The sequence below is a fragment of the Arvicanthis niloticus genome, chromosome 2 (genome assembly GCF_011762505.2).
Source record: "Arvicanthis niloticus isolate mArvNil1 chromosome 2, mArvNil1.pat.X, whole genome shotgun sequence".
Lineage (NCBI taxonomy): Eukaryota > Metazoa > Chordata > Mammalia > Rodentia > Muridae > Arvicanthis > Arvicanthis niloticus.
In genome coordinates this window covers 60,237,055-60,260,342 of record NC_047659.1, presented here as the reverse complement: position 1 = coordinate 60,260,342, position 23,288 = coordinate 60,237,055, and the positions used below count along the sequence as shown (strand labels likewise).

At 35.7% G+C, this 23,288-nt stretch overlaps 3 protein-coding genes across 4 annotated transcripts; all 3 read right to left on the bottom strand.

The window, feature by feature from the left end:
• Positions 1–1,991: 1,991 nt before the first annotated feature.
• Positions 1,992–5,131, bottom strand: LOC117704284 (olfactory receptor 5G29). 2 transcript variants are annotated; one of them, XM_076928242.1, is made up of 2 exons: positions 4,897–5,131; positions 1,992–3,243 (listed from the first exon to the last, which is right to left on the bottom strand). In XM_076928242.1, exons 1-2 carry the CDS (start codon positions 4,917–4,919, stop codon positions 2,286–2,288), a joined length of 981 nt encoding a protein of 326 aa, XP_076784357.1. In that variant the 5' UTR covers positions 4,920–5,131; the 3' UTR covers positions 1,992–2,285. The 2 variants fall into 2 exon arrangements, with proteins under 2 accessions (XP_076784357.1, XP_034352273.1); XM_034496382.2 differs by having other exon boundaries at positions 4,936–5,131.
• Positions 5,132–7,403: 2,272 nt separating this feature from the next.
• LOC117703147 (olfactory receptor 5G29-like) lies at positions 7,404–11,935 on the bottom strand. The gene is made up of 2 exons (XM_076928241.1): positions 11,801–11,935; positions 7,404–10,287 (listed from the first exon to the last, which is right to left on the bottom strand). The coding sequence occupies exon 2, from the start codon at positions 10,272–10,274 to the stop codon at positions 9,333–9,335; it is 942 nt and encodes a 313-aa protein (XP_076784356.1). The 5' UTR covers positions 10,275–10,287; positions 11,801–11,935; the 3' UTR covers positions 7,404–9,332.
• A 2,322-nt stretch (positions 11,936–14,257) lies between these two features.
• LOC117704218 (olfactory receptor 5G29-like) lies at positions 14,258–19,933 on the bottom strand. Its single transcript, XM_076928240.1, has 2 exons — positions 19,764–19,933; positions 14,258–17,160 (listed from the first exon to the last, which is right to left on the bottom strand). The coding sequence occupies exon 2, from the start codon at positions 16,752–16,754 to the stop codon at positions 15,810–15,812; it is 945 nt and encodes a 314-aa protein (XP_076784355.1). The 5' UTR covers positions 16,755–17,160; positions 19,764–19,933; the 3' UTR covers positions 14,258–15,809.
• Between the last annotated feature and the right edge of the window lie 3,355 nt (positions 19,934–23,288).

The window sequence follows — 23,288 nt, the reverse complement described above, 5'->3', positions numbered from 1 at the left end:
GAAGGAGAAAAGCTGTGTCTACACTATAGAGTTTGGTGGATTTCTCAGGGAATAGAGGTACAGTGGGAGGACTATCCCTTACAATAAGTTAGCTACAGAGCTGGGGATGAGACTGGTGGGATTGCAATGAATGATAAGATACAAGGTAAAGATCACCTACTTAACTCTCAACCTGGTATGGCTACTGTCTTCCAAGTCAGACAGTGTTTCTTGGTATTCGTGGCCAACACAAAGAGATGGAGGACGATGTAAAACTGGATCCACTGCAATATTCAGTGGAGTCCCCAGGGAATGAAGTTATAATGTGAAGACAGACCCCTGTAAGTAGTCTGTCATCTAGCTGGTTTGAGATATGTTATGCTTTGTTGTTAATTGTATTCCATAAACTGTAGCACAGAACATTAGAATGTATTCCTCCTATTAATTATTCTTATGATGAAATCCTCCCCATTCTCCAGACCTTAGTCCTATTTTTTATTATCTTTCTAGTCCTATTTTTTATTAATAACATTATATTTTATGTATTAGGATGTTCTATCTGTATATATGTGTATCGTATGCATGCTTAGTGCTCACAGAGGCCCAGAGAGAGCATTCAGTCTGCTGAGTCACAATTACAGGTAGTTGTGAGTTACCTCGTGAGTACTGAGAATAGGAATCCTGATCCTCTGAAAGAGAAGCCAGTGTTGTTAACCTCTGATCCATCTCTTTATCCCTAAGGACATATCTTAATACAGTGATTGAATGGGTCTTTGGATCTCAGAAACATTGAAATGTATAGCAAGTAAGGTACAAATTTTATGATTTCCACAAATGAGTTTGAAGGAAAAATTTCCAAGGCTTAAAAACCCTATGGAAATAGCAAGAGAATTTTTATTATAAAAAATCAAATAATATTTCATCTGGTTACTGCTGTTATTGAAAAGACCTGAGCCACACTCATGTTATAACTAGAAAAAAGGAGTACACTAATGAGACAAAATCAAGGTTGGTGAGAAGCTGAGGATATAGACTACCTATAGTCAATGTGGTGTATTAAAGAATTACTGCCACTACAAAACACATAGGTAATCACTCCTCCTTATATTTTTAAATCTGTTTTCAGAACATTAAACATTTGACTTAGTTCCTTTCCAGTGATTACAAAACTTCAGTTTCAGTAAATCACCAGTATTGGCATGCCATGTGTGCAACATTTAAGAGATCTCAGAAACAGGACATATGCTCAGGAATTTGAGAATGTATAATTATATCTAAAAAATTATATTATTTTATGTAGATGTCTTCATAATATTATCTAAAAATAATTGACCAACAATCATTCAATATACCATAATCTCTACTACATGCATCACATTCTTCCTAAAGAGTAAGGTACATGAATAGTTGGTAGAATATTGGAGACATTGGAGATGATTGCTCTCTGTGATCCAGAGAGTAAAAGAAATAAAACCCACCAAAATGTAAGAAGCCAAAGTAGATTAGATGGTACAGCAACTTGCTAACAATTCTAGTCACCTGAGTTCAGTCTCCAGAATGCATGTGGTAGAAGGAAAGAAAAGACTCTGGCAAATTTTCTTCTGACCATGTACATGCCTCCACCTGAGCGTGAACACATGTATAAACACATATACACACAAAATCAACACATATATAGAAAAATGTCTGTGACTTTTTTTGAAGTCTTTTACAGAGCTAGATCTAAGAGTCAAACTAGAGAAATCCTTCCACTTGGTATTTCACCTCCCCTGAAAGGTACTGCAATGACCTTTAAATTTGACCATATGATCAAAAAACAGGCTTAACAGGTTTTTTAAATGTATTTTCTTTGTACTTTTTAAAAATAATTATCATCCTCATTACTGTGAATTGCCTATTTCTTCATTGGCTGCTTCCCTATTTTTGCTGTGGTTGTTTTTAATTTGAAGTTATTCTTTATATATCAGAGATGTGGCATAATTGACAACACGTGTAAAAACATTTTCTCCCACTTGTAATTTTCTTTTGAATTTATTTGTAGTATCATGAACAGCAGTTTTGATACCTGAATTAAAAGTATCATAAGACTGAATATTATACAAATATTGATTTCTAGTAATCTTCTAATATACACTCATATTTATGTTCCCAGCCCTTTCCTCTATAATTGTACAATGCCAATAAATTGCAATAAATTGTATAGAGGCAGAACCAGGTTTCTTCTTCAGTCTCTCATCCACCCAAGTGTCCTTTTCAAAATTTACTTATGCATTGACATGTAAGGCTAGGCACTACCAAATTCGACCTTATCTACCTGCTGGAAAATGTTTCTTTTGCACCTTTCTCCTGAATGCACCTTTCACTTCCTTGTTCCTTAAGCTATAGATGAGGGGGTTCAGCATAGGGATCACCACAGTATAAAACAGAGAAATTATTTTGTTGATGTTCAAGGAAAAACTTGCACTGGGTCGAACATAAATAAAAAAAAGCGTCCCATATAGGATGGAGACAGCTGCCAAGTGAGAGGAACAAGTAGAGAAGGCTTTTCGTTTCCCATCAGCAGTTTGAATCTTCAAAATTGTCATTAAGATGCTGACATAGGAGACTATAATGATCAGACCACTGAACACTCCTATGGCTCCAGAAAAGACAAAAAGCACAACCTTATTAATCCAGGAGTCAGCACATGCCAATGAAAAAAGTGGAGAAACATCACAGAAGAAATGGTTGATGGTATTTGAACCACAGAACGGTAAGCAAAAAGCCAAGGTTGTATGAGTTGTGATGTTTACAATAGCAAAGGCATATGGCCCTACAACCAGATGCACACATACCCTCTGAGACATAAGGAGAGTATACAGCAATGGCTTGCAAATGGCTGTATACCTGTCATATGCCATGGAAGCAAGCAGAAAACACTCAGTTCCCACAAAGAAACCAAAGAACCACATCTGTGCTGCGCAACCCATGAAAGAGATCTTTTTTTTCTCTGCAAAGATATCACAGAGCATCTTAGGAGCTATGGAAGAAGAGGAGCACATATCAACAAATGACAGGTGGCTGAGAAAAAAGTACATAGGTGTGTGCAGCCTGGGGTCCACCTGTATGAGAGTGATCATGCCCAAGTTGCCCCCCAGTGTGACAAGATAAACAAGGAGGATTGTGATGAAAAGTGCAATCTTCTGATGGAGATGATCTGTTAGACCCAGGAAGAAAAACTCTGTTACAATAGTCTGATTCTTTTCTTCCATTGTCAGTTGGGTTCTGTTGTGAAACAAAAGTATATTCTTTTATTGCAATCAGTAATAACTACAAATGCATTAATAAAATGACAGTTTTTCTGAAGGAGGTTTTAACAGATTATTGGACAATATTATTGAAATGGAAGAGGTTGTAGTTTCTGTGGCTATGAAAATATCATGTAAAATCTTGGGTTCATGGTCTTTATTCCTCTTGATTTTGTAACCCTTCCCACAAAGATTATGTAGCTATATGTTGTAAATTTTATTCAATAAAATTACATTTTAAAAGAGAATTGCTATGTTTAAAGGTAGTTATAATTTTTCATGCTCATAAATATCTCTCCATGAAAAGAAAAAATGTACCAAGTCTTTGACAGATATGATTTTAAAAGCAGCTGATGTCATTAAAGGACCTGAAACTTACCTAGCAGATGGAGAAACCTGCTGCTGACAGCCATTTGCCATAGAAATTATGCAGAAAAATCAATCATATAATAAGCTAAAATAATGTAAAATTTTATCTCAATGTTTCTAATACTTTATATAAGATTCTTAGGTAGACATACCTAAATCAACCAATAACATTTCTGAACTGCGGACTATGCCTTTCCTTCATGATAAGTTTGTCACTTATTATCCAAGAAAGAACAACACTTTCAAATTCCTAGAGGAGGATTATGTAGAATAATTTATTAAAATAAAATTGCAAAATAGTCAAATTATGTTCCTTAAGAAATACAGTATTGAAGTTATTGATAATTTCTGTAGGACAATATATGACACTTTCAAATAGCTGATAGTGACTCCATTATTCAAATAGTTTCAATAGTAAAAAGTGATTGAAATTATTTCAATAATGCTAACTAACTATTTTTAGCAGTCTTAAGCATTAAGCTGAGATTTAGGAGAGGGGAAATATTACTCATTACAGAAATATTTGTGTTTGTGATTATCCAAATATGCCAATTCAAATAATTATAAGGAGCAAGGTCAAGTTCATGCAGCACCTAGGTTTGCAGCAATGACTATTCATTTGATTGTTTGTTTGTTATTTACTTATTGCAGGTAATTCTGATTCCATAAAATATGTGATGGAATCTTTATGTTCTTCCTGTGCCTTTATGTTAGGATCTAGAATGTCTTTTGTATGCTATTTCTTGCAAAATTATTCATTTAAAACTGACAAAACTGTACACATTTTTAATATACAATGTATTGTTTTTAAATATACATTATGGAAAACCACACTGATCAATTATTATGCCTTTCTCTTCTCATGTATTATTCAATTTATACATATATATTATATATTATATATTATATATTATATATTATATATTATATATTATATATTATATATTATATATTATATATTACTTATTATATATTACATATTATATATAGATGTATTGCAATACATATATATATACATATATGTGTATATATGTATTGCAATATATCTTTTATTCATACAATATATCTTCGCAGCAAAGTTCAAGAGCACATAAAATATCTTAGTAAGTTTTAAAACTTTAAAACATTGCTATGAAAATGACTCTAAATTATTTAAAATCAGGCAATATCCTTCAGAAGAAAATGCATGAACCAGTTGTTCAGGCTCATGGGACTTAGTTTTTACAACATTTAGGCTGGCACTTATCTTTTTCATCCATACATTGTAAGTTTTATATAGGTCATCCTGTAATGCACTCACGCCTTTAGGAATATCCTTTCTGCCACTTCTTTTACCACTTCAAAGGCAATGATCAATTTTGGGGTAAGGAAGGAAGATTCATCACCCTACATGGTGATGGCCTTTCTGAAAAGCATGACTTTTCAAGTACTTGATGAAGAAAATGATCTGCCCATGCTGATGGGCCTGATCATAAAGAAAGAATTCCTGGATGAATGTTCACCTACTTACTGTACAAAATAAAGAATCTCATCTGGAACTACCAGTAACTCAGAGTGAGGTCCCCAAAGAGCTGGGCCTCAGGAGCTCATACCTAAAGGGACAAAATTAACATGATTTCAACAGCATCAGGGCCAAGTATTACTTTCTAGCAATGTTCTATTCTTAATGAAACTCTCTCTGAGTTGGCAGTGATGTGTGTGTGTGTGTGTGTGTGTGTGTGTGTGTGTGTGTTTACTTGCTAAGAAGATTCTCTTTTTCACCTTGAATTTTTTGGTTATTTTATTTATTTATGTTTTAAATGTTATCCCCCTTCCCAGTTTCCCCTCCACAAACCCATCATCCCATCCTCACTCCCCTTTGCCTCTATGAGGGTGTTCCTCCATCCACCCACTTATTTCCACTTCATGTCTCTAGCATCCGCTTATGCTGTGGTATTGAGCCTCCACAGGACGAAGGGCCTCCTCTAACACTGATGTGGGATAAGGCAATCCTCTGCTACATATGTAGCTGGAGCTATGGGTCCCTCCATGTGTACCAGAATTGTTCCTATCTAAAGGAGATACAGGAAAAAAAATGGAACAGAGACTGAAGGAAAGGTCATCCAGAGACCACCCCATCTAGGTATGCACCCCATCTGCAAACACCAAATCTAGATACTATTACTAATGCCAAGAAGTGCTTGTTGACAGGAGTCTGGTATAGCTGTCCCCTGAGAGGTTCTGCCAGTACCTGACCAATATAGATACTCACAGCCAACCATCAGTTTGAGCACAGGGACCTCAATGGAAGAATTGGTAGAAGAACTGAAGAAGCTGGAGGGGATTACAACCTCATAGGAAGAACAACAATGTCAACTAACCGAACCACCCAGAGCTTCCAGGAACTAAACCACCAGCCAAAGAGTTCACCTTGAATTTTTAAATCAGCCTCTACAAATTTATCCCAGAGCAATAGTTATCCTCAAAATGTACTTACTTGTGCATATGATTTATAAGCATTTTCATCTTCTCCATTACCTTTTTATGTCTTCTCTTCTTTCCTCTTACACATCTATAATAGTCCTCTCTCTACTTTCGTTCCCTATCTTCCTCCCACAGAGACAATGAGCTGATATGAGGACCCTATATTCTATCTGCAGAGACTAAAGTAATGAACAGTAATTTACCTTGCTTAAAGTAATTTTCTCTCTTCATTCTGAAGCAAGAACATTGGCACAATTTATAGTTTATCACTTTCAATAGGATTCTAATCTTATCTGACCTTTCTTCCAGTGATTTGTTGCTCACTTAGGTGGCAGGATGATCAGTGTGGCATAAACTCAGAGTGTCTAACACAGGGTGACACAACTCTCTCGGGTGTACTTATTTTCATAAGGTCATCTAGATAAGAACTGAAGAGAAGATATTCACATGAAAAGTGCATATCAGTACCAAGCATCATTTGCTTACTTCCAGGTGGGAAAGTTTTAATTAAATAAATAACATCACCTATTTGACTCCTAAAAAATATAATGTCACAGAGGCTAAGTGAATGAGAATACTTCCAAGCAGGGAATAATCTAGAAAAACAAAAAACAAAAAACAAAAAAACCAGTGCAATTTAACTGAACTGGAGTTAAAGGTAAAGCTGGGAAGTATGAGGTAAGATGACAGCTGGAAATTAGAAACTGCTCATGACAGAATGGTTCATAAGAGAGAAGACTGTGTGAAATCAGATGACATGGGTTGTACAATGTTAGTTCATCCACATTAAGAAGAGAGGGTATATAATTCTTTTATCTCAGCCAGTATTTCACTGGTAGCTCACTTACAACTTCTATGAACACCCATTTCTAAAATGAAATGTCTCCATGAAACTATGTTAACATCCGACCAAGTATGTACTAGAGTAAAAAAGACCAAAAAAAAAAAAGACAAAAAAGAGAGGAGACAAGCCTATGTTAACAAATGGACCAACTCATCAAGAACACTTAATTCTAAAATCAAGCATCTAAAAACAAAACTTCAAAATAATGGGAAGCCCAAGAACTAATGAGGCAGAAAATATAAACATTCTCACAACTGGAGTTGACAGTTTCAACAGTCTTCCTCTAATAACCATAAAACAAATATTAAAACAGTCACTAAGTCACTAATTAAATGAGGAAAGCAGTTCCATAGGTAAATACATCTTCCACCAAGCTGAAGATCTGGGTTAAGTCCCTAGACCATACATTTTTTTCAAAATGCTTTATTTATCAATATTTGTATAAACATATATACTTATACATGTATACATATATAAACAATAATTAAACAATAAGATGTATTCAAAAAGGATGGGGGTTGGGAAAAGTGGGAGGAAGGAGAGAAAGGGGAAAATTATGTAAATACAGTGTTCATATATGAAATTCTCAAAAAGGAATCCAGTTTTTTAAAATGTTCAACAGATTAACTAACATTTTACAATATAAAAATAAATATGACCTATAATTATGTTAAAGGACATTTTAACTCACTACAAACTTTGATGTTTAAAATGAGATCAATAAAGATTATTTTACCCAGCATACCATCAAAAACCACAATAACGTTTTATAATTCAAAGTATTTCTGAGAACAAGAAAATAGATTGTCAGGAGCTAAGTCAGCAGAACCAGGGGAACACCGTGTGTGTGTGTGTGTGTGTGTGTGTGTGTGTGTGTGTGTGTGTGTGTGTGTGTGTGTGTGTTTTATCAAATCATAATTTTTACTTTTTAACATGGGGGTTATAAACACAAAAATACAAGATGTGGGGAAGGGGATGACACAGGAGCATAGGTGTTCAGGGGGAGTATAGATATCTTTCAGAACAGGGTAACAGCTGGGTGAAGGTTCAGGGGTCAGGTCACTATGACTCTGCCTATGATTCACTTGTCCTTATCTAATTTGGTACTATCTGCCAAAGGCTGCCTATTTACCAGGTCTATGACTACTTAGGCTGGTAGATTTCAACAAAAGCTGCCTGTTTATAATAATTTATAGCCCTCTGTTTCAGTGTTTTTTCCATAGAGACCCAAGACTTAGTGTTAGCAGGCATATAAGTCAAGCCTATTGCTGATTTTAGGCTTATGGCTGATTTTAGGCCTTCAGTGTATAAGCAGAGCTGCCCCTGACATCTCCTCCCTTCTCCAAGTATAGAAGGTCTGTGGCAATTCTAATCTTGCCAAGGCAGGGATAGAGGCCTGACCTCCAGTAATTAAAGGGGACCTTGTAATGGCTCCAGTCCTCCTGTTATTGTTCAGTGAGGCATGAGGGCCATACCAGTCCCAATGTCTTTTTCCTAGAGAGGGGATACTTTTGACATCAACCCCTATGCAGTCAAGCTTGTCCCTCAGGGAACCCAGAAACATATTTTTAACTTTTTTTTATATTCCCTTGCAGTGCTTAGCCTCGCAGCCTATGCAAGAATTCAGATCGCCAGACAGAGGGGGCTTTGGGTGGCCCCTCTCTGCTTGTAGACCATACATTTTTGAAGGTGAAAACCAACTCTAAACTCTATACATGGACAAAGCACATACATGCCCAAATAAATAAATAAATAAATAAATAAATAAATAAATAAAGGTGAAAAACAACTCTAAACTCTACACATGGGCAAAGCACATACATTCCCACATACATACATACATACATACATACATACATACATACATACAAAAATATATAGTTAAATGCTGAAATTTTTTAAATTTTTATGTATTCACCATTGCTCTCTTCAGACATACCAGAAAAGGGCATCAGACCCCATTGCAGATGGTTGTGAATTTAAGTTGAGAATGATATTGAATAGCTACATTCATTCTTTCAAATCAAGTTGCTTTGGTTTCATGAAATGTTTAGTCTCTATGTCTAATTAAAAAGTACTATCATTGTTAACATTAGGTATATATTTACCTTTTGTTTCCAAGTGTATTTTGGTATATAATTTTGGTATATGTTATTCAATAAGTATGTTATGTTATTGTATAAAATATGTATATATATTAATGTTCTCAGATTACCATTATATAATTTTGCAAAACTGATTGTGTCAGAAAGACTCAGACAGGTAGTAAAAGATTGAATGTTCTTCACTTTCTTCAAATAATCTATTAATTGGAAGAACTTCTATATATCTTTTTAAAGTATATATTCAGCACTGACATTTAAGGCATAGTATAATAAAGTTTGACCTTACTAATCTGTTGGAAAATGTTTCCTTTTTACTTTTCTTTTGAATGCGTCTTTCACTTCCTTGTTCCTCAAGCTATAGATCAGAGGGTTAAGCATAGGAATCATGACAGTATAAAATAGAGAAATAACCTTATTGGTATTCAGTGAAGAATCTGTACTAGGTCTAACATAAATGAAGAACAAAGTTCCATACAGGATGGAGACAGCTGCCAAATGAGAGGAACAAGTAGAGAAGGCTTTTATCTTCCCATTGGTCGTCTGGATCTTCAAAATGGCCATCAAAATACAGATGTAGGAGACTATGATGAACAGACCACTAAGCACTCCTATTGTTCCATCCAAGACAAAAAGCACTATCTTGTTGATGGAGGAGTCAGCACATGCTAAGGAAAGCATTGGGGAAATATCACAGAAGAAATGGTTGATGGTATTGGGACCACAGAATGGTAAGCAAAAGGTCAAGGTTGTATGCGTTGTGATGTTTATAGCAGCCAAAAGATAAGGTCCTAAGACAAACTGCACACAGACTCTCTTGGACATGATTAGAGTATACAGTAAGGGCTTACAGATGGCTGTATACCGATCATATGCCATGGCAGCAAGGAGAAAACATTCAGTTCCCACAAAAAGACCAGCAAACCATAACTGTACAGCACAACCCACAAAAGAGATGGCTTTTTTCTCTGTAAATATATCACACAGCATCCTAGGAGCTATGGAAGAAGAGGAACACATATCTATGAAAGATAAATGACTAAGAAAAAAGTACATAGGTGTGTGCAGCCTAGGATCCACCCATATTAGAGTGATCATACCCAAGTTGCCCCCCAGTGTAACAAGATAAACAAAGAGGAGCATGATGAAAAGTACAGTCTTCTGATAGAGACGATTTGTGAGGCCCAGAAATAGAAACTCGCTCACTGAGGTCTCATTCTTTTCTTCCATTGTCAGTTGGGTTCTGTTATGAAACAAAGTGTATTCCTTTATTACAAACTATCACAAACAATTACAAATGATGTTTTAATTCAGTGACAAATTGCCTTAAGTAGGTTTGTAACAGTAGGGCAGTATTCTTGTACTTGGTAGTATTTCTAAATTCTGTTTCAGGGCCTTTCTACAAATACTCTGTACAACTTTTTGGCAACTTAGCCTTTATATTCTTAGATTCTGTACATCTAAAAACTCCCTAGGCATATGATCTAAATTCCATCACATCAATTACAGAATTGGATTTGAAATGTGTTTTGAGATTAAGTTGTTCACATTCATAAAGGTCTTTCTTTAAAAAGAAAAAAAATATAGGCCATGGGATCAATACCATTTCAAAAGGGACATAAAGAATCAATAATCTTAGATGTTAAGAAATGAATCTTAGAGAAGAAATGAAAGAGGGGATTGATATTTCTCATCTAAGATACATAACTTTAACAAAAGCATATGATTAACATAAGAGTTTCATCTGAGATTAAGAGATCTGACACTCAATATTGTAGTGGAAATTAAGATTTACTGAGTTAAAAATAATATAATTATTTCATATATTTTATATAAATTCTCATCCTTCCTGATAAACTATAATGATAATATATGTAAAATAATAACTGTAAATTATAGGTATTCAAGAGAATATTTATAAATGATTCAGTTAAGAAAGTCTAGGCCATTTCAGATTTATAGACCAATATGATTACATGGGATGATTTACATTAAAAAATTATTTATGAGAATAAATTATGTCCCTCCTTGAAGAAACAAAAAGTAACAAAAATATTATACATAATTTTCTAGCTTACGCTTTAATTCTAAATACCTAATAGTGACATAAACTATTTAATTTGTGATTTTCTTATAATATCAAGGCTACTGGCATAATGCTACCTCAGTGCAGTAACAAAGACTAATCCCACTTTTCATTAGAATCATTATGTGTTGTTGAATGTTTCTAGTGTTAGTCATCCATTTACAGCAATGAATTTTGTGGAGACAAAGGATAATATAGTATCCTCCGTTTATATTTTGTTACCAATCACTAATTATCTATTTGTTGTATTTATGTGTTCATTTAAATGTGTTTCTTTGAATCTTCTGTGGAGTGAAAATATTTACACTCATCATTTTTAATGTCTTAGCTTTCCTCTAGAACATTAATATAATTCCTACAATAGAGAATTTATATTATAAATGGTAATGAAATTTTACATTCACATTTACAAGGCAGGGTTTTGACACATGCAAAAATTGTGGAATGACTGGTTCTGTTTAATTATTATTTAATGTTCCAAATGTACCTAACCCCATTTTGTTCTCATTTATGAAGGAAAAATATGAGACATTTAAAATCTCCTAGAAATTTTTAGTACAGAATATTTGTATTCAAAATAACTTGTATAATTTTTCAAAATCCAGGTAGATCAATTCAGAAAACTCCATACATGCCATGATTTAGTCTTAAGACAATCTGAACAGTATACCTAAGTCTGATGCTGTCAGAGAATCCAAAATGAGGGGTTTCAAAGTTCAGATGTATCCTGATGTTTCTCTTCCATATTTCAAACACATAATGTAGTCCAAACTTAAACGTATTCACTTCTTTCTGTATCACCTTTAACTGCTTCAAAAGCTATGACTATTTTCTGGAAGAAAGAATGATTAAACACCTTGCATTGTGGTAACCCTCTCTTGAGAAATTCTAGGCAATTAGTTAAGAAAATGAACTTGCCATCAAGGACATGAAGAAGCAATCTCTGATTAACATACTGCACTGAATCAGGGAACTCATTCTGGAAGCAATGCAAGGTCCCCAAAGAATTGAAACCTCAAAGGCAAAATACCTAAAAAAGGCAAAATTAACATGATTTCAGCAGCATTTGGTTATTATTCCATAAATGTGTCTTATCTCAGAGAAACCATTTTGAGAAAATTCTGCATGTATATATGTTGTGCACACATGTGTGCCTTTCTCCATGAGATCTCTTTACCAAGAGATTTTTTTTATTTATTTTTTTTACTTTAAATTAAATTTCATTAGGATATATTGATTGTTATTTGGCTCTACACATGTTGTTATGAATGGAAGGATTTAATGGTTTAAATGACTAACTACTATGTTGTGTGTGGAAACAATATTTTCTTACTTGTTTGTTGATAGATACAATAATTTTTTATCTGGGTAATTGTTAGTAGCATTGTAATAAAAATCATGTGCAGATCTTATATGTGAGTTTCATCATTTCCTTTAGATATGTACCCACTGGTGATATGGCTAGATTTTGTGGCATTTCTATTTCTACCTTGAACCAGTTCCACAGTATTTTCTATAGTGGTTTTAATAATTTACCTTCTGGCTATTTCATTTATAACAGCCTTGTTGGAATTCAGTTAGACTTTTTTTTCTTTTTTAATAATCAATGTCAATTAGTAGGGTGGTGTCTTATTGTGGTTTCAATCTGAGTTTTTCCTAATGTTTAATGATTGTGAGACTTTTTCATAGATAAGTTAGCCAAATATACATCTTTTATGAAATATCTTACCTAATTTAAAATCAGATAGAGAAGAGCAAGATCCCTGCCTTCTATCAATGACTAGGCAACTTGAAAGAAAATCCTGAGGAAAAAAACTGTGATAATAATGATAATTAAGAATCTGATTTCAGAACATGTGCAAGTCTCTTATAAAGCTTGAGAAGAAAGAAAACTAGGCTTGTTGGTGCATTATTAATCTTAGCACTAGGGAGGCAGAAGCAGGCAGATCTCTGTGAGTTCAAGGCCATCCTGGTCTACTCAGTGAGTCTGGGGACAGCCAGAGCTTCACAGTGAGATGCTGCAGAAAAGAAAAAAATAAAAAGTAAAACCTTAGAATGATGAAAGACTTGAACACTAAGAAATGGTATTAAGGCATCTAAGTGTGTGGAGCTGATAGAAGGCAGCTATCATCCTTGCAGCCATCTTGAGCCATATACCCTGACAAGAGACTTGTTTACAACAGCCTACAACAGCTGAGCACACTCTGATAACATCTTGTTTTAGATACCCAGGATTTTCCCTTGGGTGTGTGATACTTAAAGGTGTGAGAGTTAAAGGCATAACTTAAAGGCATGACTTAAAAGTGAGACATATAAAAGGAGAGAGAGGCAGACAGAAGAAAGTACTTGAAACTTGGAACTTGAAATTTGGAACTAGGAAAGACACTAGCAACTTAGAACTGGGATAAGGACTTGAGACTTATTACAGCAGGAACTAGGATTAGGACTTGAGACTTATTAGAACAGGAACTAGTATTAGGACTTGAGACTTATTACAGCTGGGACTGGGATTAGGACTAGGGACTTGGAGAGAAGAAGAGAGACTAAAGAATAAATAGGATTGAATCATACTCTGTCTGGTCTCCATTCTTCCCGTCCATCCTCACTCTATCTCTCTTGCTGAACCCTGACCAGCGGACCTGAGGAGCTTGGGACAGTGCAGGCTCTAACAACTTAGCCCTGAAAGCTTTTGGCAGTGTGGCTTCCAACATTGATAGAGCGGTCCCCAACATTTTGGCCCCTAAACTTCTGGCAGAGTGGTCTGTGGCATCTATAGAAAAGTTAACGAGGTTTAATGGCCCTCCTGAACAGTCTTGCTTTACAAAAAACAAACAACAAAAAACAACCCCCTCCTTCTCTGGTAAACTGAAGCCTGCTTTTACCAACACAGAATAAAATGTAGAGCAGGTGTCCGACTTCTAGCTTCCCTAAGATATACTGGACAAAGATCAATTGGCTTGGACCACACATTCAGTACACAAACACTAACAAAAATGAATGAAGAAAAAGCAGTCTTCACATGATTTTCACGACATCTACCACCGCAGATAAGCAAAACACTGTAAGATATTAATTTTATTTGTTCCATCCTTCAGAAAGTTACTTAAAACTAGCACGAGCTAATGTTTCTGATCACTAGTAAATGAGCATAGCTAAATAATAAAACAACATTCATTTTATATTTTGTTTTAAAAAGTAAAAGAAAACAGGCCAGCATGAAACTATTGGCATATTTGTACTCCTGAAACTGACATATTAGCATCTGGTTCAATGGTAGTATTGTAGATGCAGTTCTCAGTAAACTTATAAGGTGCTTATAAATATTTTTGTTCCAATTTTACATTCACTGTGACACATTCTTAAAGGGATTGATCAAATATGTAGGTGCTGCCAAAAATGATAGCATAAATAAGACTTGATAATCAAGTCAACAATATTTGTTTCTGTGAAGATAGGACCTATAAAAGTCTATTAAAGAGATGTTACCAGAGGTATAAATAGCTCAAATATCAAGGCACTTGCTATGTAAACTTAAGGTTCATATTTCAGATTCCTAGGACCCATCTAAAGACTGCTATATAGTTCACATCTATAACCTCAGTGACTATAACAGCATGTGGAACAGAGCCAGAAAATTTCCTAGAATCTGGTAGGCTAGCCATCCTAGTGTGTGGAGGGATCAATAACATGAGAGCCTGTCTTAAACAAGGTAAAATGTGAACGTTAAAATATCTTTAGAACTCCACATGTGTACCAGGGTGTACACATGCCTACACACAAACACACACACACACACACATGAAAGAGAGAGAAACTAGGAGAGAGACTGACAGAGACACAGACACTGAGAAAGAGAGAGAGAGAAGAGAGACAGATACAGAGACAAAGGCAGAAACAAAGGGGGACAAAAAGGCAGAAACAGTCAAATTATTCTTTAAGGTAAATGATATATTGCAGCTCATTACATTCCATTTGAAAATTTTAGCAGGTAACATGTTTATGATACTTGAAAGAGAAGTAGTACATTTTTAAAATTCTTATTTTTCTAGACATTTTGAAAGTCACTTTCAAATTTTTGTACCAAAAAAACAACACTATATGGGACTGGAGAGATGGCTCAGCAGTTTAGAACACTCACTGCTCTTCCAGAGAGCCTGGGTTCAATTCCCAGCATACAAGTGGTATCTCACAACTGTCTGTTTCAAGGGAGCATGTGCTCAATTTAGAGTCTTCAGACACTTTACACACATGTTACATTTACATACATGTGGCAAAATATCGATACACATAGAAGTAGGTTTTAAAAGCAAACAAGACTATATGTATTTTCTGTTCCTATGATTGTGTTCAGCCAAAATGTTGAAATATATAAAATTTTGCCAGGGTTTAAACTTTTCATGATTTCAGTTTCATTTGGATCAGCCATTATTTAAAATGTTGTGTTCAAAATACAGTTGTTACCTTGAAAATACATTTTAAACTAAAATGTTTCAATATGCAGTTAAATTAGCTAAAAGTGATAAATCTATAAGGTAGTATCCATCAAGTTCTGCCACAAGATTGTGAAATAGTTTGTGATAAGGCAGAACAAGGACTCACTTGCAGCCTCTGGTTCTCCAGTGGTCTCTGTCTTATATTTAGCCCTCACAACTTAAGTATGTCAGAGAGAGAATTCTATCTTAAGCACCTACTAGGAAGTGTTTCTTCTCCAAAGTTCTCCTGAATGCATCTTTTACCTCTTTGTTCCTCAAGCTGTAGATGAGAGGATTCAACATGGGGATCACCACAGTATAAAATAAGGAGATAACTTTATTAATATTCAAGGAGGAACTGGCATTGGGTCGAACATAGATGAAGAAAAGAGTTCCATACAGGATAGAGACAGTTGCCAAGTGAGATGAACAAGTTGAGAAGGCTTTGCGTCTCCCATTAGCTGTCTGAATCTTCAAAATTGCCATCAAGATGTAGACATAGGACACCAGGATGATCAGACCACTGAGCACACCTACTGCTCCAGCCAAGACAAACAGCACCAACTTATTGATCTGGGTGTCAGCACATGCTAGAGACAACATTGGGGAAATGTCACAGAAAAAGTGGGTGATAATATATGGACCACAGAATGGTAAGCAAAAGGTCAAAGTTGTGTGTGTCATTGTACTTATAAGAGCAATGGCATAAGGCCCAATAACCAACAACACACAGAGATGTGGAGACATAATAAGTGTATAGAGCAAGGGCTTACAGATGGCTGCATACCGATCATATGCCATGGCAGCCAAGAGAAAGCACTCAGTTGCCACAAAGAGACCAAAGAACCACATCTGTGCTGCACAGCCCACAAAAGAGATGGCTTTGTTCCCTGCAAAAATGTCGCACAACATCTTGGGAGCTATGGAAGAAGAGGAACATACATCTACAAAGGACATGTGGCTGAGAAAAAAGTACATTGGTGTGTGCAGCCTGGGGTCCAACCATATGAGAGTTATCATCCCTACATTACCCCCAAGAGTGACAAGATAAACAAAGAAAAAGATGATGAAGATGACAATCTTCTGATGGAGGTTATCTGTAATGCCAAGGAAAAGAAACTCAGGCATGACAGTCTGATTCTTTTCTTCCATTGGTCAGTTGGGATCTGTCAAAAGCATAAGAATTATGACTTATGAAACTCACTCAAGTGATTTTGAAATCAATGGCAGATTGTCCTCAATAGGACTATTATAGACACCTCTCAGCAGTGTCAAACATAGATATTCCTGTCTAGTAGAGCTGGACACTTGTGCAGAAATCCTATGTAGACTTCAGCAACTTGCACCTTGAGATCTTTGGAATCTTAACTCTCTTCCATCAAGAGTTATGTTACTCTTTTGATCTTCCTTTGGAGTTCTTAAACCTTTGGGGCCTGTAATCCTTTCTCCTGTTCTTCCATAAGAGTCACCAAGCTACATCCACTGTTTGGCTGTGGGAGTCTGTATCTGTCTTAGTCAACTTCTGGGTGTAGCCTCATAGAGGAAAACATGCTTCTGTCTGCAATCATAACAGAATATCATTTATAGTGTTAGGAATTGGTGCTTACCTGTGGGAAGGGTCTTAAGAAGGGCCACTTATTGCTTGGCCATTCCCTCGGTCTCTGTTGCATTCTCTGTGCCTGCATTTTTTGTAGACAAGATTCTTAACCACCAAGCAAAGAACACACAGGTTGGACCTAGGACTTCCTGCTCACATGTAGCAGATATGCATTCAGCTTGACCTTCATGTGAGTGCCACACAACTGGAATAGAGGCTATCCCAAAAGCTATTGCCTGTATGTGGAATGTGTTCTACTGCCTTGCCAGGCCTCAGTGTGAGAGGAAGAAACTAGCCTCTCAGACATGAAATACCAAGGTTGAGGGATTATCCAGGGGGACCCCACCTGCTCAGAGGAGAACAGAGGGTAGATGGGTGAAGGAATGTGGGAGGGAATGACTGAGAGGAAGTAGTGAATGGGATGTAAAGTGAATAAAAAAATAAATAAATAAAGTTTTAAAAACAGTTATGTTACTACATTGATCTAATATATCCTTTGATTTTAAAATTGTACTTGTACTAAAAATTACTCTTTTTTTAATCTTACTGTGTGAAATAGTGAAACCATCTTAAATGGTTTGGGAAATAAGTCAGTGTTTTAAGTTCTTGGCCTACAAATGTGTGTACTGAATTTGCTCCCTAGAATTCACATTATAAAAGTTAGACTTGATGGTATGGGCTTATTATCCCAGGTCAGGAGTGACAGAGATGATGAGAATCCCGTGGAATAACTCACCAATTGGTTTTTCCCACTTGGCAAGCCATACTAGTGGGAGACCCAGTCTGCAGGATCAAGGAGGATAGTACAGAATAGTAGTTGGGGTTTTCCCCTGGCATCCATATGCACATACCTAACATGCACATGCATACATACACACACACACACACACACACACACACACACATAAACACACACATACACACACATACACACACATACACATACACACGTGCACACATAATTATAAAAATCCTACTTGGGTATACTTTTGTTAGGAACACTGTAAATACAACTGGAAGTTTAGTATTCTATATAATTCATATATTAGGGAAATGTTAAATATGGTACCCAATTCTTACTAAATAATGACCACTATGAAAATAATGTAAGGGTATAGTTCGTTTGCATGTGTTTCAGTCTGCTTCACCTTCTCATTATAAAGAGATGCAGGAAGGACAGCTACATACTTGACAAAAAGGATGATCATCCCGAAGAATAGTAAAACATATGATTTTCATTTAATAATAATCCTCCAATGGAAAGATAAAATAAATCCAGTGTATGACTGTTGTGAAGTTGAAGATGGATCAAGAAAAAGAATGTAAGATGATACATTGAGAAGAAAGTGAAGGGGGTAAATGTTTCTCACAGTGACATTTATCCAATAAATGATTGTACTGTCATGGAAGATTAGGAGGGATGCTAACTTAGAGATCATGGGCCTGACAAATGTTGAGGGCAATATATCATGGTATTTGCACAGAAAATTAAACATCCACAAAATTAAAATAACATAAAATTATTTTACATGGTTTCCCATATGTACATAAATTTCTTTAAAAGTATAATATATGACTGCTACTATAAAATTAAATCAAATAATAAAATAAATGAAATAGTAAATTTATAATAGTTTAATACAAGTAAAACCTTCAAGACTATATTTTTGTGACTCATGAATCAATAAATAGTGGTGACTATTCCAATCACCTAGATCATTATGTATGATAAGCTATTCAAAATTATATGGCTTATAAACAAAGTATTCTTTCAAAGAAAAAGCAGTTTGTTACTTGACTATTAATATATGTAAAGTTTAAATGATGATGATATGTATGATTTATCACTATTTAATGGCTTTACTATGTATACTTTAAGAAATTAAACAGGCAGCTCCAGATTTTTCTTGAGTATTGTCCATTGTAGAAACTTCCTACATTCTCTTTGTCCACTCTCATGACACTAACTACATGGGTGTGTTAAGACAAATTACAATCCAGATTGCTACAAGTTCATAAACAGTTTATCATTTAGTTATTAATAATTTTAGTGTAAGTTATTTTGAGTCACTCCTAAAGTGAAGAAAAGGGTTATCACAGCATTTTATATCTAACATTTTGGAGTTTTTTGGAATATTTTGCAGACAACCTGTTCCTTTTTCTTTTTGAAATATTTATGTTTCCAATTTAAAAATAAAGTTGTATATGTTTCTAATGTTAGAAAATTATGCTTCAAAGATGTATACATTTTACAAACATGAAGCTAAGCTAATTAATGTGCATTATTCATACATGCTGCAGATTAAGTTATAGACATTTAAAAATCACTCAATGATTTTCAAGAATGTAGTATATTATGCTCTTAACATCTCTATGTCATGTTTATGATTTAAAACCAGGCAAATTGGTTTAAAAGTCACATAGAACAATTGTGAACTCTGATAATTCTGTGCGTAAAATAGCAAAATCTTAGGGGTGGGAGACCAATTTCCCACATTTCACATCATTATTGTTTCTCCATCATGTTTCAAAACTTCCTATTGTCCAAACACCAGGGTACTCACTTCTCTATGGATATTTTTTCTGCATCTCTTTCAGTTATATTAAAGGGAATGGTCATTTTTCTAGAAGATAGAAGATCTTACTTTCTTCATGATGATTATCATTCTGAGACAATAACTTTATAAATACTTGGGGAAGAAGAACCTCCTACCTTGACAGGTCTAGGCATAAAGAATGAAACCCTGAACTTAACATTGGTTCATATACTGCACAGACTAAGGGACCTTCTCCTAGGAGTACAGAATCATTCAGAGACAGGTCCCCACGGAACTTAACCCTCAAGGGTTTACACCTGAAGGAATAAACTTGAAATGATCTTGATAACATTTTGGCCAAGTATTGTTTTCTAACTATCTCATTCCAACGTGTGTGTGTGTGCGTGCGTGCGTGCGTGCGTGTGTGTGTGTGTGTGTGTGTGTGTGTGTGTAAGAGAGAGAGAGAGAGATCCTGATCTATCCTCCTTATCATTATCTTTTCTTCCATCAGCAGAATGATGCCCCAGCAGCATCTGAGAAGAAGACATTTCTGCCTTCATTCATAAACCATATCGTTTAAGCAGAAACCCCAATCCCAGGATTATTCAGTGTCAAGTTAAGTAAGTCAAGACTCTTTGTATCATATTCCTTGGTTCTCCAAAATAAGAGAAACAATCTCTAGTTGACATAGATGGTAGGCATGTGTACTAAGTACTTCTTAATTGTTAGGTGCTTCTTAATGTTGTTTACAATTATTATGCATCTGGAACATACTGGAACAGATTATAATCAAATATAAATATAAAAAAACAGCTCTAAGAATTTGCTTATCTCTAGCCTAAAAATTAAAACAGCTGTTGAGCTGCAAAAGAATCTAGAGAAGTTGAAATTTTTTTCAAAAATGAAATTGTCAAGAAAAGTAAGAATGTTTTGATAAACTGAAGAATAAATAAAGCCCAGGAATAGATTAGCAGCTTTTCTAGGTTTTTTGGGTTTTTTTTTTTTTTCATATGAAGCTGAGAATTGTTTTTTCAAAAATCTGTGAAGAATTGTGTTGAAATTTTGAGGAGGATTGCATGAAATCTGTAGATTGCTTTTGATAGAATGGCTAATTTTGCTATGTTAACCCTAAAAATCTATAAGCATAGGAGATCTTTACATCTTCTGACATCTTAATTTCTTTCCTCAAAGACTAGAAGTTTTTTTAATCATACAAGTTGTTTGTTTGCTTGGTTAGAGTAACCCCCAAGATATTTTGTATTATTTGAAGCTATCGTGAAAGATGCTGTATGACTGATTTATTTCTTTTTTTTTATTAGATCTTTCATTTACACTTCAGATGGCATCCCCTTTCCCCATCCCCCCCCCTTAGAAAACCCCTATCCCATGACCCCTTTTCCTTTTTGCATTTATACATTTTTTTAAAAAAAATGTTAATCATAGGCTTTATAAGTTTGGTATTGTTCAATCAGAGGTGTAACCCACTACCCAACCTAGATATATGTACTATCTTTGACTGGTGGAGATTCATGAACATCTGCTTCCCTGTCTCCCCCCTCTATCTCTCTTTCATCACCTAGCTTCTCCTCTCCTTCTTCTTCTCCTCTTCTTACTCCTTTTCTTCCTCTCAGTACTCCTCCCACCTTAGCTCCTCCTACACATCACCCTTCCTGTTAAAAGGAAACTTTTCTCTCAAAATACAATTAGAGCATAATTATGCCAATTTGTACCAGTGAGGTACAAGATAGTCCTAATACCCAGTCCATCCTTTTGTTGACCTACCAGCACCTCTGTCATCTTTCCTAACTAAAACATTTAGTTCTGAACCTGGCTTTAGGATGAATGTCAGCTGACGACCATACACTCAGATCTTTTCTCTCAAGGTAAATAGCTATAAGTTTTCAACCCCGTCAGAAATCCAGAATGACTGAGTTGACTATAATTGTGGGAAGCACAAAGCATAGCTTCTAAAACTTAGCCAATTTATAGAGACCTCTGAACACCTGGACACTCGCTCTACTTCAAAACGTTGGAGCATCTGTTCTTCTGCCTTCTGGCCCAGGATCATCTGACAGACCTTAGTGCTGCAGAATTATTAAGGGCTGATTACTCTGTCTAGGCAGATATAATCAGTCGACTATTCTGCAAGTGTGTCCTTTTCTGGACAGTAATTTGTCTGTAGAAGGAAAGTGGCAATTCTTGCCTAGTGGCTGTCTCACCACAACTGGAGTAACTCCAAGGATGCTCAATTTCTTCTTAGAATTTAACATAGGAAGCTGTCCGGAGCAGACAGGTCTCTAATGAAAATGAACATTAATACTGAAATGTTTGTCATGTCAATTCTAAGGATTTCTGATGTTTTGAAAACCAGCTATCCATGTAAGGTAATCTGGACTGTTGCCTGTTAACTCCACTCAGCTATTTCTAAATAAAACATAGAGAACACCCTTATAATAAACTCCAAGTCATGAATTTGCTATAGTCCCTTAACTCACAGGCTGACCATCTCAAATCAGTTAAAAAAAGTTGAAGAAGGACTGGGTATAAGCTTTGTATTCCTAAGTGTGTTATACTGGTACAATGCCTATGAGAGTAACAATATTCATCTCACTCTTACATCACTAAGAAGCTCATGCCAATGAAAACCTTAAAATTTGTAAACAAAGTAAATTGGTGCCATTTAAGAATTTATATCTTCATCTTGATATTAATTATACAGATTTCTACTAATAGGTTATGGCTATGCAATAAACCCTAGCTAATCCTCTCTATTCCGACAAAACCACTACTTTTCCCTAGAGAGACAGCCCAACATTTACCACCTTAGTCCCCATGCCCAGGGAATAGGGGCGCTGACTCATCATTAGCTTCTTCAAGCTGATTATGGGTGTTGAGATATTAGAAGAGGAGTGGGGGGGAGAGCAAATTGACAATCCTCTGATGCTGTGTCTTCGCTGCCTCCAGAAGGAATTCACGGACCTCAGAGGTTTGAGCAGGTCTGCCCAGCTTGCTTGTTGAGTAGATACACCAAGGCTGATCATTCTGCAATATACAATTCTCAAAACAAATTTTAGTATCAAGATAGTTTTTTTTTTTTAGAAGAGGGCTGACATTTTATTAAGAATGTTGGTTCTAACCGCTTTTCTATTTTTCCCCTCTTTTATTGGATATAATATTTACATTTCAAATTTTATCCCCTTACCATATTTCCCCCACCACCCAGGAACCCCTTATCCCATCCCCCCTCCTCCTACCTCTATGAAGGTGTTTACCCACCTACCCCCAGCCTCCCTCCCCACCCTCAGATCCCCCCCCCTCAGTGCTCAGCCTTCAGGGTACTAATTATCTTGTCTCCCACCTATGCCCAACAGGGCCATCCTCCCCTACATATACAGCTGGAGTCATGTGTCTCTCCCTATGTGCTCCTAGGCTGGTGGTTTAGACCCTGGGGAGCTCTGGCTGGTTGGTATTGTTGCTTTCTTCACAGGGCCACCAGCCCTTACAGTTCACGGTTCCTTCAATTTACTCTCTAACTCCTCCATTGGGAACTTT

Coding starts and splice junctions, on each gene's coding strand:
- LOC117704284 (XM_076928242.1), bottom strand. CDS start 4,919: ATGACCTATATAAAACTTACAAT. Junction 3,244..4,896: donor ACCTATATAAAACTTACAAT/GTATGGATGAAA, acceptor GTTTCACAACAG/AACCCAACTGACAATGGAAG.
- LOC117703147 (XM_076928241.1), bottom strand. CDS start 10,274: ATGGAAGAAAAGAATGAGACCTCAGTGAGCGAGTTTCTATTTCTGGGC.
- LOC117704218 (XM_076928240.1), bottom strand. CDS start 16,754: ATGGAAGAAAAGAATCAGACTGTCATGCCTGAGTTTCTTTTCCTTGGC.